Source organism: Peromyscus leucopus, chromosome 4 (genome assembly GCF_004664715.2).
Source record: "Peromyscus leucopus breed LL Stock chromosome 4, UCI_PerLeu_2.1, whole genome shotgun sequence".
In the NCBI taxonomy this organism is placed as follows: Eukaryota; Metazoa; Chordata; class Mammalia; order Rodentia; family Cricetidae; genus Peromyscus; species Peromyscus leucopus.
In genome coordinates this window covers 94438964-94455362 of record NC_051066.1, presented here as the reverse complement: position 1 = coordinate 94455362, position 16399 = coordinate 94438964, and the positions used below count along the sequence as shown (strand labels likewise).

At 45.9% G+C, this 16399-nt stretch overlaps 1 protein-coding gene across 1 annotated transcript; it reads right to left on the bottom strand.

Annotated features, from left to right (window-relative positions):
* Window positions 1–10763: 10763 nt before the first annotated feature.
* Rpusd2 (RNA pseudouridine synthase domain containing 2) lies at window positions 10764–14766 on the bottom strand. Its single transcript, XM_028885972.2, is given in 4 exon segments — window positions 10764–11692; window positions 12566–12862; window positions 14154–14647; window positions 14650–14766. Coding segments are annotated over 4 exon segments (1599 nt in total). The 5' UTR covers window positions 14735–14766; the 3' UTR covers window positions 10764–10969.
* Between the last annotated feature and the right edge of the window lie 1633 nt (window positions 14767–16399).

The window sequence follows — 16399 nt, the reverse complement described above, 5'->3', positions numbered from 1 at the left end:
TTTCTACCTAATGTGAATTTATAATTTACAGGATGAGAATAACTGAATATTTCACCGAGTTTTAATTCCTACTAGATTTTATCTAGCACCATTAGTCTCAGCATGGAGGAGTTTTTCTTTGCGGTATTAGGATTGGAAGGAAACATTTGAAAAGCAGCTTTTGACCTCACAGATGAAGAAAAGGCCGATGAAAGTTTTCTAGGAATCAGAGAATGTACTGGATTTAACTTCTTACAAAGTAAAAACCAGCACAGAGACTATAACTCCAGCTCACGTGTTCAGTAGTGGTCTGGAGCATGAAGCGACCTAGCTCTGATATAAGTTTCAGTTATTTAAAGAGCTCTTATTCGGAGATTGTTGTGGTTGTTTTTAAGTTTTTGAAACCAGAACATTTATTTTATGACTGACTGAAACCCTCAAGACGAACTGGATGCGTCAGCAGCTACCCTCTTATGTATAGATGATGTTCATTCACAGAATCCTTGTCTGAATCTGCGGTACACAGTTTTTAGGCGCCTCCCGCGGCCTGTCCTGGGAGTGTTTGTCTCTCAGCCTGGTCACTCCATTTATACTTTCTCTTGCACCTGGCAGGGTAGCCACACTTGCCACAGGTCGACTTCGGAAGGTGGCAGGCCTAGAGCCAAGCCGTGCCACAACGTGTGCATCTTATTGGGATGTTTTCCAAAGGAAGTTGTTCCTTTCGACGGTCATCTTGCTCTCAGGGCTGTTGTTTTGAGACAGTCTCACCGTGTAGTCCAGGCTGGCCTCAAATACAAATTCATCCTGCCCAAATGCTAGGATGGCAAGGATATCCCACTACTCGGGCTATCTCAGGGTTTGTAATACCTTTCCAGACGGTGAAGTACCATATTGCATTACAAAGGCTACCTCTTCCAGTCCTCAAGCAGGTTACAGGTTTGGTTTCCAACGCATACATTAAAAAGGTGACTATGACATCTGAAACCTTGGTGAGATCTGGAAACCACTGAACAGGAACATGACTGCCTTTCCAGAAGACAACAAGCTGAATCTTCTAGATTTAACCAGAGAAGAGGATTAAGAAGCAAGAAAAGAACAGATTTTCCTCTTGTGAAATCATTAGAATTTAACAACCTTCATTTTTTTTATACATAACTAAAAGCATTATACATTTTATGTGGGTTATGTTCTACATGATACCCTGTGATCGTGTAGAGCTACCATCCTGTGTGGTAGCAGATAGTGACAAGTTCTTAATGATCTCTCAGGGTGATGGTTTGACATTCCTCTGTCAGGCATCTGATTAGCACAGTGTTCAAGAACCCAGCACCTGGCAGGTGCCTCAGCGAGATTTGTGGCACTGAAAGTCTGAGAGTTGGAAAGCAGTATCCTGCCTCCTCCATTTTCAGTCCAAATTCCCTGGGAATGTTGATCCTGCCACCCGCTGAACACGCTTAGTCAGTTCTTTTCAGCCACATCTTCCCGTTCATTTTCTGTCATGGCAGGACATACATCCCTTCAGACAACTCAGTAGCACATTGCAGGGGAGAGGCAGATTTCATCTTCATTTGCATAATCACTCATTGAAAACGCTCTTTTCTTTTCTTTTTTTTTTTTGGGGGGGGGGGTTCAAGACAGGGTTTCTCTGTGTAGCTTTGCACCTTTCCTGGAACTCACTCTGTAGCCCAGGCTGGCCTCGAACTCACAGAGACCCCGCCTGCCTCTGCTTCCCAGTGCCGGGATTAAAGGCGTGCGCCACCACTGCCGGTGAAAACACTCTTTTCAATACAGCAATGAGCTTTATTAACCTTGCCTGCGACTTTGCCACTTATAGAAATCATGATTTATATATTACATTACTGTTACTGCTTTAGACTGCCTATGGTTTGAATCTCTCTCTCTCTCTCTCTCTCTCTCTCTCTCTCTCTCTCTCTCTCTCTCTCTCTCCCCAAGACAGGGTTTCTCTATGTAACAGTCCTGGCTGTCCTGGATCTCGCTCTGTAGACCAGGCTGGCCTTGAACTCACTGAGATCCACCTGCTTCTGCCTCCCGAGTGCTGGGATTAAAGGTGTGTTCCTCCACCCGGTCTAAATTTATATTCTTTATAAATTATTCAGTTTAACAAGTTCTGTTGTACAGAAAACAGCCTAAGACAGTATTCACTACTTCAAAATTATGGTCATTTTTAAACCTGTCATTAGATTTTTTTAACATTGTACATTAATAGAAAAGGATCTGGGTGTGGTGGCACATGTCTGTAATCTCAGCACTTGGAAGATCAGGAGTTCAAAGTCATCCTCAACTGTTTAGTCAGTTTGAGGCCAGACTCTGCCTCAAAAAAAAAAATTAAATACATAATTTACTGTTCCACAAATTTTAAAATATTTTGTAAACATATGTATGTATATGTATGTATGTGGATTTTTTAAAATGTATTTTATGTGTATGGGTGTTTTGACTGCATGCATGCCTGTGCACCCCATGTGTGTCTGATACCCATATATGCCTGAAGAGGACACTGGGTTCCCTGGAACTGGAGTTATAGACAATTGGGAGTCACCATGTGGGTGTTGGAAATCAAACCCCAGTCCTCTGGAAAAGCAATCAGTGCTCTTAACCAATGAGCCATCTCTCCAGCCCTGCATGGAATTCTTTTTTGATTGTGTTTGTGTTCATCTGTGTGCACATGTAAGCCAAGGGTTGATATCAGATCTTTTTTTTTTTTTTTTTGGTTTTTCGAGACAGGGTTTCTCTATGTAGTTTTGCGCCTTTCCTGGAGCTCACTCTGTAGCCCAGGCTGGCCTCAAACTCACAGAGATCTGCCTGCCTCTGCCCCCCGAGTGCTGGGATTAAAGGTGCATTAAAAGAGAAGGTTCAGTTGTTAAGAGAGTGAACTGCTCTTGCAGAGAACTCAAGTTTGGTTCCCACTATCCACATCAGGTGGCTCAAAACCACCTATAATTCCAGCTCTGAGAGATCTAGCACCCTCTTCTGGATTCTGTGGGTATCCACACCGGTGTGCATAAACATACATGGACACATACACTTAACTAAAAATACACATATAATTAAAAATAAAAAATAAAATATTTTGGTACTTATATTCCAACATTCATAGTTACCTTTGCATTCCAACACGGTTTATTTTATTCATAAAAAGCAGTTTTTGCCAGGTGGTGGTGGCAGCACATGCCTTTAATCCCAGCACTCAGGAGGCAGAGGCCAGGCTGGCCTACAGAATGAGTTCCAGGACATCCAGGGCCACACAAGACAGTGGAACCTGTAGATGGATTTTTGTTTGAGCTGCTAGCTCACAAAAAAATGACAGAGACTTATTAATTATGAAAGCTTGGCCAATAGCTTAGGCTTGTCCCACTAGCTCGTATAACTTAAATTGACCCATTTATATTAATCTATGTTTTGTCTTGTGGCTTTTCACCTCTCTTCCATGTTGTACCTCCTGTTCCCTCTCTGTGTCCTCTGTCATCTCTCCCACGCCTAGATTCATCTCCTCTTCCTCTCTCTCTCTGCCTGGAAGTCCAGCAAAACCTCTTCCTGCCAGCTATTGGCCATTCAGCTCTTTATTAAACCAACCAGAAGGTGCCTTGGCAAAGACACATCTTCACAGTACATAAAAAGATTATTCTACAGCAGAAACTCTGTCTCAAAAAACGGGGGGAGGGGGGAGAAAAAGAAAGAAAGAAAAGCCGTTTTCTGGGACTGTAGAAATGGTTCCTAGCATCCCCATGGCAGCCCACTCTGTCTATAACTCCAGGTTCAGGGGATGTAGTTCTGTCTTCTGACCTCCTTCAGCATCAGGTGTGCACATGGTACACTTACAGACACACAGGCAGAACACTCACACCCATGAGATAAAGAGAATAAATTGAAGTGATTTCCAGACGCGATCCATGAGCTTCACTAGGCTGTCAAAGGCATCTGAGTCCCAGCAAAGGTAGGGAGCCCGTGAGGGCGCTAGCTGTGTGGAGGAGACCCTTCAGTACTCAATCCCAACAGGAGGTGCGAGCTTGGGCTACATCATCAACCCTGTCTCAAAAAAAAACAAAAACAAAAACACATAAATAAAAAGCTTTTTATTTTTATGTGGATGCTAGTATTTGAACTTGGCTAATCACTTAACAGCTAAGTCATTTCTCCAGCCCTCAGCCCCATTTTAAAGTTTTATTTTGATACAAGACCTCACTAATTGCCCAGGCTGGCCTTGAACTTTTGATCCTCCTGCTTCAGCTTCCAGAGTAGCTGGGATTATGGGCCTGCACCATCAAGCCTGGTTCTACCCTCTGCCTGAAATAGGCCTCTAATCTCCCACTCCTTAGCCTGTAACTAGCAAGCCTGTTTGTTCCTGCCTCTCCTTCAGATCTCAACTTAGATATCCTAGTTAGCTTTACCTGTCAACTCAGCACAGCCTAGAATCACCTGAGAAGGGAGTGCCAACTGAAGGGATCGCCCAAAGCAGATTTGCCTGTGGGTTTTCTTAATTACTAGTTGGCGCAGAGGGGACCGGCCCATTGTGGGTGACACCATTCCCTGGGCAGATGGTCCAGGCCTGTATAAGAAAGCAAAGTTAAGAGCATGCAAGCAAGCCAGCAAGCAGCATTCCTCCATGGGTTTTGCTTCCAGTTTTATCACAGCCGGTAAGAAACTATTAGAGAAGACACTCTCATCAACAAGTATGCCCGAGCCCTGGGTTCTGTATATCCCTCCATTTCCTTCCACCGTGTCTTCTCCTCTCACGGGCTGTGGAGCCTTTGTGCCTCCCCTACACATAGCCCTCTGCAATCCCCCCCAACCCCGCCCCCAGCACTCGTCAGGCAGTGTCAGGTGCCAGCTAATGTAGAGTGGCACTGAATCATCGCCTGGGTTTTACCAGCTTCTCATAATGATGATTTCTTTTGGGTCCGGTTTCTACAAATAAAAGGTAGTTGAACCTGGGAGAGGAACAGCTGTAGACCTGTATTCTAAGCATTCAAAGAGGTTGAAATAGGAAGAAGATGAATTCCAGGCTAGCCTGCGCTACATGATGAGAGACCCTGTCAAAAGCAACAACCATGACAACAAAGCAGGTAGACTCTTGTTAACCATTCTTACTTCACTATTTTTATTCTATGTGTGTAAATGTTTTGCCTGGCTGCACATCTGTGCACCATGTGCAAACCCTTAGAGACCAGAAGAGGGTGTTGGGTCCTCTGGAACTGAGCTTAGAGATGATTCTAAGACTCCATGTAGATGCTGGGAATCAAACTCAAGTCCACTGCTCTTAAATTACCGAGCCATCCCTGCAGAACCCTTTTTAAAGTTTTTATTTGTATTTTATGGGTGTTTTGCCTGCATGTATGCCTGTGTTCAGTATCTACCGAGGCCAGAAGATGGCACTAGATCCCCTCCGAGTGGAGTTACAGATGGTCGTGACCTACCATGTAGGTGCTAGAATCAAACCTGGGCCGTCTGGAAAGCAGCCTGTATTCTTAGCACTGAGCCATCTCTGCAGCCCCAGGTGAGTTATTTTCACCAAGGAACATCTTCAGGTGTGCTAAAAACTATAATACACTAAAAAACCTAGGGCTGGAGAGATAGCCCATCCGTTAAGAGGACTTAGTTTCTCAGCAGAGGAGTGGGATTCAGTTCTCAGCACCCAGATGGCAGCTCACACCAGGTGGCTGTTAGGATTCTGCCACTCCAGCTGCATGACTACACATGCGCAGTTCAGTCGCTAAGCAGGGGTCTTGTGTCTTACATCATCCGTGTGCTGCGTGATTGAGCAAATGCTTAGTGTGGTCACACAATCAGCGTATGCGTGGCGTAGCTCAGTAAACCCACATGTGCATGTACAAGGGAATCCTTAAAAAGCCGGACAGACTCCTTCCCCATCTTCTCTGCTCTCTCCTCATCTCTCTCTCTCTCTCTCTCTCTCTCTCTCTCTCTCTCTCTCTCTCTCTCTCTCTCTCTCCATATGTGTCTCCCCCAGGCCTGGTTACTCTCTTTCGTCCTCCCCCCACCCCCCAATAAAGCTCTGATACTGGGCTTTATTGTGTCTCATGACCTTTTTGCCCTGTAACAGCGTCGCTTATCATTTTTTAAAACCAACATTGCTGTAACTCCACTTCCAGGAGATCTGGACTCCCTGGGTACCAGGCATTTGTGCAGTGCAAATACATAAATAGCGCATGCCTTTAATCCTAACACTCCAGAGGTAGAGGCAGGCAGATCTCTGTGAGTTCGAGGCCACTACAGAGTGAGTTCCAGGACAGGCTCCAAAGCTACACAGAAACCCTGTCTCAAAAAACAAAAAACAAAAACAGCAACAACAACAACAAAAAACAACGTAAAAATCAAGAGTAAAAAAATGAATTAGAAGCTCATTTCAAAAAACATTTATCCACCGGGTGGTGGAGGCGGCGGCGGCGGCGGCGGCGGCGCGGCAGCGGCAGCGGCGGCGGCAGCACATACCTTTAATCCCAGCACTCGGGAGGCAGAGCCAGGCAGATCTCTGTGAGTTCGAGGCCAGCCTGGTTTACAAAGCAAGTTCCAGGAAAGGCACAAAGCTACACAGAGAAACCCTGTCTCGAAAAAACAAAAAAAAAAGGGGGGGGGGGCGGGTTGGGGATTTAGCTCAGTGGTAGAGCGCTTGCCTAGCAAGCACAAGGCCCTGGGTTTGGTCCTCAGCTCCAGAAAAAAAAAATTATCCTTGCATAGTTTCTTACATGTATTTAATAAATTTTAGTCATTGTCAACCCCATTACCCTCTCTCATCCCTAATTCCTCTTCCACAAAAACCCTTCTTTCCAAGAAGTCCCCTCCTACTGTCATATGTTTATTTTTTTTAATGTGTGATACACTGAGTTAAATGAAGGCTGCTTGTAGTGGGTGGGAGGTTATTTTCTGGGGCCTGGGCAACTTTCCAGTAGTTAGACCACTGAAGAAAATGACATTCCGCCAGGCGGTGGTGGCGCACACCTTTAATCCCAGCACTCCGGAGGCAGAGGCAGGTGGATCTCTGTGAATTTGAGGCCGGCCTGGTCTACAAAGCGAGTTTTAGGAAAGGTGCAAAGCTACACAGAGAAACTCTGTCTCGAAAAACCAAAATAAAATAAATAAATGACATTCCTTCCCCCAGCCACCATTAACTGTCAATAGCCCCTCAGGATGGGTGGCCCTTCATGAGCCCCTCTGTCACCCATGTTGAAATATTGGACTCCATCTTGTTGGAGTCTCAAATGCTGGACTCCGCTGGTCTTGCGGAGGTAACCACAGCTACAATGAGAGCAACGGCCATGGCATTCCTAGAAGGCTTTTTAGGGCACCCTCCTTATCCTCTGGCTCCTGAAGTCTTCCCCTTTCCTCCAGATGTTCTCTGAGTCTTGGAGGTGTGGTGCACTCATCCCGTTTCAGGAGGCTCACTCTTGAACCTCTCATGGCCTTGCTTCTTTCCATGACTAGTCGTTTACTTCTTACTCTGAGGTGAAATTACAGTACGGCTTGCCATGAGAATACCAGGGTTCTCTCTCCTGTTGACCTCCTGATCCATAACCACCAGTACCTCAGCTCCCTTTTCCTTACCCAGTGAGAACAATCAACAGTGGCACATTATTTTAAAGCCAGGAAGGGAAAAATTACTTGAATTAGTAATAGAAAAGAAATCGAAGTGATAAAAGAGTGCGAGGCGCCATCTACTGGATGACTTGCAACTTCCAGATTTGGATGACAAAAATGATTGCAACTTTTTACTTTTTAAATCCCATCAGCAGGCCTCTGCTCAAAAGAACACCCACCCCATCAACACTGAGGCTACTCCTCACACTATCCTGAACTATCACAGGACACTCCAACCTCTAGTCTCTGGAAAACTATGAGGAAGGACTGATGCTCAAATCCATAGTTAAGACATCCATAGTGTTTACTGAGTGAGTGCCAAGAAATGGGCCTTCCTCCTCTGGATCCTGCTTCAGGTAGACCCATTCCCCTGGTTGACTATGAAGTTATCAGGGAAGAATTGTGTTTAGCTCTCGATGCTCCACAGTGCTGGATGATCACACATCAACAACTCTTATGACTTAGTTCTGAAGGAAGAACATGCAATGGATAGCTCTTTGTGTGTGTGTGTGTGTGTGTGTGTGTGTGTGTGTGTGTGTGCGCGCGCGCGCACGCGCGCAAACAGGCACACTCGTTTGCTTGCTTAGTCTATGTCTTACTACACATAAGAAGTCTTCTGGAGTGGTGGTGTATGAGTTTAATTCCAGTGTTTGGGATTTTAAAAAAAAATCTTCAAGACAAACTTATAGATGGTTGTCTATAACTCAAACAATTGGAAACCCAAGGAGGAAGATCCTGAGTGTGAGGCCAACTGGAATATGTAGTAATTTGGGGGCTATTCTGGGCTATGTAACAAGATCCTCTCAAGAAAAACAAACAGAAAGAAGAGAGAGAGAAGGAAAGGAAGGATGGGGGGAGGGAGGAAAGGAGAGGGAAGGGGGAGAGAAAAACCCAAACTTCAAGACTTGCAAAAATTGGTTGTGTGTGTTTGTGTTATTTTCTTGTTTGAGACAGGGGTCTCAGTATGTAGACGAGGCTGGACTAGATCTCAAAGAGATCCTTTAATCCCAAATGCTAGGTCCAAAGGTGTTCTCCACATTGCCCAGTAAAGACTGGTTTTGAGCGGTAGGTAGGTAGGAGTGAGCGTGGTCTCTTCCTTACCATTAGGAAGAGGTGTGGTCCTACAGGAGACTGCCTCAGGAGGGAATCCAGGCATTCTCTGGGACTGCAACACTTGAATCACATTTTTCTTGCTCAAATAATGAAACTTTTTTTTTTTTTTGAGACAGGGTTTCTCTGTGTAGCTTTGCGCCTTTCCTAGAACTCACTCTGTAGCCCAGGCTGGCCTCGAACTCACAGAGTTTCTCCTGCCTCTGCCTCCTGAGTGCTGGGACTAAAGGCGTGCACCACCACTGCCTGGCTCAAATAATGAAATGTTTGCAAGAAAAAAATTAACAGGAATAATTATATCATTTGTATTTTAATTGAATTACTGAAGTGTTTTTAAGAATCTTGTGACTCGGGGTTGGATATTTCGCTTAGTAGTAGAGCACTTGCCTAGCAAGCACAAGGCACTGGGCTCTGTCCTCAGCTCCAAAAATAAAAAAGAATCTTATGACTCAAGATGTCTCAAGATGTGCCACTAAGTCTGAGAACTTGAGTCCCAGGCTTATATATGTGTATGGCAGTTTGTGTACACACACACACTTACACACAAACACACATGCAGCTTAAGAAAGACATTACCCAATTCTTTTGATGTGGCTAATAGTTGACAAAATGTGGCTTTGAAAACACGAACAGGCTTCACCTGAAGTGAGTTAATGGGTTTGGAGTGGAAGGGCACAGTCACAGTCATGAACAATGCTCATGTGTGGAGGCAGGGTTCTGGGCAGAGTGAGCGCCGTGGTGGTGATAGTCCTGACTCCAGTGAGCACGCCATTCTAATTCTAAAACCTGGTCGTTTCCTTACACTGCACGCTTCTGTCTTTGTTGTTATTTTGAGACACAGTCTCACTATGTGGCCCTGGCAGAGGCCAGAAGAGGAGATCAGATCCCTGATGCTGGAGTTTCAGGGGGTCATGGGCCACTCTAAGAGCAGTGAGTGCTCGTAACATAGAATCATCTCTCCCTCCAGCCTTGTTTGGCTTTTTCTTTTTTTGGTGTTAATCAGAACCCTTTTGTACACTTTTAAATTGGGCTGTTAATTCTTTTGTTGTTGAGAAAAGATCTCATGTCCAGAATAAATAATAAGAAAGAATACAACAAAAAGACTAACCTCCACTGTGAGCTATTACTTCACACTCACTAGGAGAGAAATATTATGGTAAGTTAATACACAGGTGGGGGCTGGAGAGATGGCTCAGCGGTTAAGAGCACTGGCTGCTCTCCCAGAAGACCTGGGCTCAAGTTCCAGCACCCACATGGCAGCTGTGATTCCAAGATCTGACACCCTCCAACAGTCGTACGTGCAGCAAAACACCAATGCCAATAAAATAAAAATAAATTATAAAAATAAGTAAATAAATAAGCCTTTTAAAAAAAGAAAAGAAGACAGAGATTATGGGTCCATTTATGTGAAATGCCTAGAACACACAATCCCTAAAGAACAGACTAACTCTACCAGCAGTTGAGGGAGGAGAAAAGGAACGATTGCTTAGCAGGTACACATTTCTTCTAGGGGTGAGAAAACATTTTGAAGTCATGAGAGAAGGTTGTTCAAGTTTGTGGACATAATAAATGCCAATAAAGTGTATATCTTAAACTGGCTGATTTTATGCTATGTGAATTTTAGCTGAATGTTTGAAAAAGCAAGGCATGGTGCTTCATGCCTGTGTTCCCTCTGGGAGGCAGAGGTAGGATTCCTGGTTCAAGAACAGGCTGGGCTACACAGAGAAACCCAGAAGTCCTAGGGGACCAGGAATGGAGTTTAGCTGTAGAGCACTTGCCTTTCTTTCTTTTTTTTTTTTTAAAAAAGATTTATTTATTTATTATGTATACAGTGTTCTGTCTGCACATATCCCTGCAGGCCAGATCTCATTACAGATGGTTGTGAGCCACCATGTGGTTGCTGGGAATTGAACTCAGGACCTCTGGAAGAGCAAGCTGTGCTCTTAACCTCTGAGTCATCTCTCTAGCTCCGCACTTGCCTTTCTTGTGAATGGACCTACATTCCGTCCTAAGCACTGGGGGAGGCGGGGAAGACTTGTCGGAAAACCAGTAAAACAGATATGCAAGGTGCTAGAAAAAAATGATATATTTACAGTCCTGTAAGTCCCCAAATGAACTAAGAGGAAGGAGGTAGCAAGTACAAGCAGGTTCCTTTACAGTGAAACCTCACTCTTCCCAAACCCTGAGTATCAACCAATGGGATCAGTCCCTGCCCCAAGGCCCATCCTCCTTACAACCCAAGAAGTCATTCTCCCACTGGACACACCCCTCAGGCTTCCTGCCAGTCATCCCGAGCCCAGACTGGCATGGGTGAGACATACTCAAAGTCTGGCCCTTTATAGCGGAGGGCATGCAGGAACATCACAAGATCTTGGGGCAAGGGATCCTGTCGCAACACCCGGCACTCTGCACAGAGTGGGTCTGTTTCTTGATTCGTAACATCTGCTTTAGCTGTCTTCTCTGGTGTGTCCAGATCCTGAGAGGCTGCCTCAGCTTTTCCATCTCTCTTCTGGGCTACTGTAGCCAACTCTTCCGGGCCACCCTTGGCCAACTCTGAAGAGGGGGCCGTGGAGTCCATGAGGCCTGAGGCCAGGTCACCCTCACAGAGATCTAGTAAATTCAGGCTTTCTTTGGCCTGGTGTTCTGCGACCAGGTCCCGGAGGAGTTCCTCATCTGTCTTTGGAATGTGGCCACCCTGGCCTCGAGAAGGACCCCAGGCAGCTGAATTGTAGATGGGGTCATTGAGGATGGGGTGGCCCAGGAACTGGAGGTGGACTCGGATCTGGTGAGTACGGCCTGTAAGTGGTCGGCACTGTACCACACTGGAGTGGCCATTGTAGCTCAGTCTCTGGAACACAGTCTCACAGGGCTTGCCCCGGGGATCCACGCGGCACACTCCTACCTTGTAAGACACCACTAAGATGGGTTCCTTGCAAGTTACCTCCTTGTCAGGGAATTCCCCTTCCACTCGGCATACGTACTCCTTCTCCAGCTACAAAGGAGGAAAAGGGCAAAAGTCAGTCCAAAGCCAAACTGCAGAGTCTAACCCTCTACAGGATGCACCAGTGCATCTGAGAGAAGAAGATTCAAACCCCGGTGCTAGCTTTGTCGGTTTCTCCATCCTGGGTAAGTCCTCTAAGCTCTGTACATCCCCATCCCTCATCTAGGAATAGGGCTGGAGAGAGAGCTCTGCAGTTAACATCACCTGCTGCCCTTGCAGAGGACCTGGGCTCAGTTCCCTGCATCTATATGGTTGTTCAAAACCATCCCTAATTCCAGTTCCAGGGGATCTGTCCCCCTTCTGACCTCAGCAGGCACCATGCACACATGTGGTGCACATAAATACACACAGGCAAAACACTCACATAAAATAAAAGAATACATCTAATAAAAAAAAAATATATATATATATAGTATATATGAAATCAGAAAACATTTATCTCCTAGGGCTGCTATTAGCATTTAGTAAATTGGACTCTAATGTGCTGGGGATTAAGTCTGGCATGTGCTCAATAAATGCATTATGATCCAGATGCAGAATTCCAAGTCTCCAGATCATAACAACTACCAGCCAATGATCTTACACCTCTCTAACTTCATCCAGTCTTCCTCCTAAGCCAGCTGCCTCAGAATCTTAAAAATGTTTAGTGATTTCTGAACAGCAAACTACCACGAAGCAGTACAGCCATCTCCAAAGACCGTCTGAAACATACAGGGCAGTCTGTCTTTGGCACTTTCGGCGCTGAGCCTCCTCAAAGTAGGAAGGATGTAGACACACCCCAGTCTAGGAGTCCATGACCCCTGTCTAACACAAAGCACGCGGGAGCCCAGGACGCAGTCTCCAGCAGGCAAAGGCCCGGCTCACCTGCCGGTCCCGAACTTGCTCATGGATCTTCTCCGAGACCGCAACCGTCTTGGCAAACATGAGCACTCCTGAGGTGAGGCGATCGAGCCGATGTAGCGGGTGCAGCTCCTTCAGCTGGTGCTCCTTGCCTAGGATGAAGATGACCGTGTTGTGTCGGAAACGGCCACAGGGGTGGACAGGAATGGAGGACGGCTTGTCTATAACAACCACATCTTCATTCTCAGCTAGCAGGCGAATAGGCTCTGCAGTGACTGGTGGCTCATGTCTGTGCACCGTGTTCCGCAGGAAGTCGTTGTCCTGTCAAAAGCATAGGTAGCCAGTCAGCCTGGGGCAGCAGCCTATAGACAGCTAGCTTCCTCAGCTCCTCATTGACAGGGAGGAATGGTCACAGTAAAGCTTAAGCACAAAAAGAAGTGGCTGTAGTGTGATGTCATTTTGTAAAAATACACCAAGCACATGCCTAGTGTTGAAAACTACTCAGTTGGTTGAATACCTTGGTGGTGAGATTATGAGTGTTTTCTGGTTTTGCTTCTTCGTGTGATCTTTACAATACAGTTGTATTTTAAAGATTCTTCACTACGTTTATTCATGTGTGTGCACGTATAAAGGCGCATGCAGAGGCGAGAGGTTGTGAGTCTTAGTGGCAAGGACCTCTACCCGTTGAGCCACCAACCATCCTGATACAAACACTTTGAAAGCAAATGTCTTTTAAATAGGGGGAAACCTCTATTCGTCACCAGTTATAACCTTCAACAAACACCACCAAGCCGTGAGTCCGGAGCTCCAGGCTCTACATCTAGATTTGACATAAGCTCACGACATATTCTTGGGCAAGTCATTTTGCCCTCTCTGGGCCTCAGTTTTCTTACCTGTGAATGTGAGAGTTACAACAGACCTGTGGTTTTCAAAATCAGTATGAGAGGTTATTGCCAAATCCTGAAATTACCCTTTTCTCCTTATAATCATGGTGAGCCAGTGTAATCACAGGTGTCTCATGGAATTAAAAAGAAAAAGAAAAAAAAAAGCCAAAGCACCTGGCTAGTATCTATCCCTGAATTCCTAATTCTCTAACACCAGGACCCATGACAAATACTTCAAGTATTAATATGATCACACACTTCGAAAACTGCACTGTTGCCTTTCTTCCATGTTAGAGCGCACAACATGCTTAACTTTGTGCCTGATACAGTTAAGATCACATGAGTGAGGTATCTACTATTATTATTGGTACAGAGATCTATCATGCAGGGTGGAAAGTAGGCAGCCCCCTTGACAAAAGGCAGATAAAAGAGGAACATAAGAACTTCCATTCCTGGTTCTTAAAAAAAACAAAAAAACAAACAAACAAACAAACAAAAAAAAAAACCGCCTTGCTGGGGAAGGATGAACAGGTTGAGTTCTAGAGCATGGAAAGGCTGTCTACTTGGGGATGTGGGAAGCGGAAACTAAATGAGTCCCAAGGGAAAACGAGATTGTTTCTGAATCTCCATCGTTGTACTCCGGCATTTATAAACAACAACAACAACAACAACAAAACCTTTCCTCCTTTTCTCAAAGCCTGATTCTGGCCAGCCCCATCGGACACCACCTTGAGCACGATGCTGAGGTCCTGAACCGGTTCCTCGTTGAGATGCAGCCGTCCCGCCCGGACTGCAGCCTCGTAGTACGCCAGTGGCTGGGATCGGAACTCGGTGCTGAAGACGTGCAACAAGCTGCGGCCCACCCAGCGACCTTTACAGTAGGTCTGGAAGTCAAAGTAATAGGGCCGCACCTTGCGCAGGCCGCCCTCGAAGTAGTAGGTGGTCTCTGCAAAGTGCTCATCGCCGAAGCTGACCCCAGTCCGCCGTTTCTTCGGGGGCGGCACGACCCGTTCCCCGGCGGCGCCTCGCCGCTTCTTCCTCTTGCCTGAGTCGGCGACCGGAGCTGGGACCTGATCCCCCGCCGGCGGCGGCTCCAGGCCCTCGCGGAGCGGCTCTCCGCTCCCGTCACTCCCGGAGTCTCCATTTTGCTGAACCGGAGCCTTCAACTCGCCCGCTGCCTCGGCCTGGGTACAGAGCGCCTCGGCCATCGCCTCCCTACAGCCCCCCAAGTCCTGGCAAAGCTGTGGGACCAGAGCGCCAGCCGCCACTGCAGAAGGATTCGTAGGCAGACGGGGACACCCCGCCACATGACAGCGAGGCCAACTGCCCCAGGGTCGCGATCTGATGGCGTCATATGAAAGCAACCAATCAGGGGGATCCATTACGGAGGTTTGCAAGGAGTTGAGTTAGCAGAGTTAGGTGTCCTAGGATGTCTTCCCCCAGAGTGGCTTATGAAGGAAATAATGAGCGTACACAGACTCCCGTCATCAAAGAGATCAGAGGTTACTTCCTGAAGGAAGTCTTCGGGAGTGCTCCACGTAAAAGCGTTGGATGGAGATGATGGTACACATTCCATATAGATAGGCTCTACTTCCCCGGGTCTGTAAAACAGTTAAAAGTTTACTTAAAGAAAGCAGAGCGGGCAAGGCAGTGCACACCTGTAGTCTCCGTGCTCAGGAGGTAGAGGCAGAAGTATCATTAGTTTCAGTTCTAGGGTTACCCAAGAGCGTGTCTCAAAATAAAAACAAAGAAATAATAATAATTATTGTTGTTTTAAAAACAAAGAAGCCGGGCGGTAGTGGTGCACACCTTTAATCCCAGCCTTTGGGAGTAATAGGTTCGAGGCCAGCATGGTCTACAGAGTGAGTTCCAGGACAGCCAAGACTGTTACATAGAGAAACCCTGTCTCGAAAAACAAAAACAAATGAATAAAGAGAAAAACAAACAAAAAGCAAACAGGCAGGACACAGAGGACCAATCAGAATGAAAGTGGCTACGACCATGACTGTACCAAGGACTGTTCCGTCTGCTCTACTCGTTTGAGGGGCAGTGTTGGGGAATCCTAGAGTCTCAAGCACTCTACCATTCAGTTATACCCATTACTACTACTGTATGATTTAAAATGGTACCCATTATAGTTTACTACAGATCTCAATAAAGCTATTATATCCATATCTATATATTTGTATTATACACACACACCACAAAGCAATATTTTTCACACCTGTCTTCCTACTAACAGTACCAAAAGAACTAGAGATTTCTTATTTGATTTCCATAAACTCTTATCCAGAACAGCTTGCACATTAAAACCTCAAATGGATCAAAAATGCATTGCCAGGGACTTCTGTGTGTAAATGTATGTTCTGGTTACATGCAGTTGTACATGTGAGTGTGTATGGAAGTAAGAGAAGGACTTCAGGTGTCCTTTCTCTGGTGGTACCCATCTTGTTCTTTTGAGAAAGTCTCTGTCTTAGTTAGGGTTTTCTAGTGCTGTGAAGAGACACCATGACCACAGCAACTCTTTCAAAGGAAAGCATTTAACTGAGGTGGCAGCTTGCAGTTTCAGAGGTTCAGTCCATTATCATCACTATGGGGAGCATGGCAGTGTGCAGGAGCATGACTGTGAGCAGATGTGCTGCTGGAGCTGAGAATGCTACATCTTGGAGGCAATGGGAAGTCAATTAAATGTCACACTGAGGGAAGCTTGAGCAAAAGAGACCTCAGAGAGCTCACCTCCACAGTGACACACTTCCTCAAACAAGGCCACACCTTCTAATAGTGCCACTCCCTTTGGGGGCCATTTTCTTTCAAACCACCCACAGTCTCTCACTGAAATACAAACACACACTATAATGCCACCTTCTTTATGCCGGTTCTGGGGATCAAGCTCAGGTCTGTGTCACATGGCAAGCACTTTACCAGCTGAGCTATCTGCCCAGCCTGCTACAGTTCTTAAATGCAAAATGCTGAG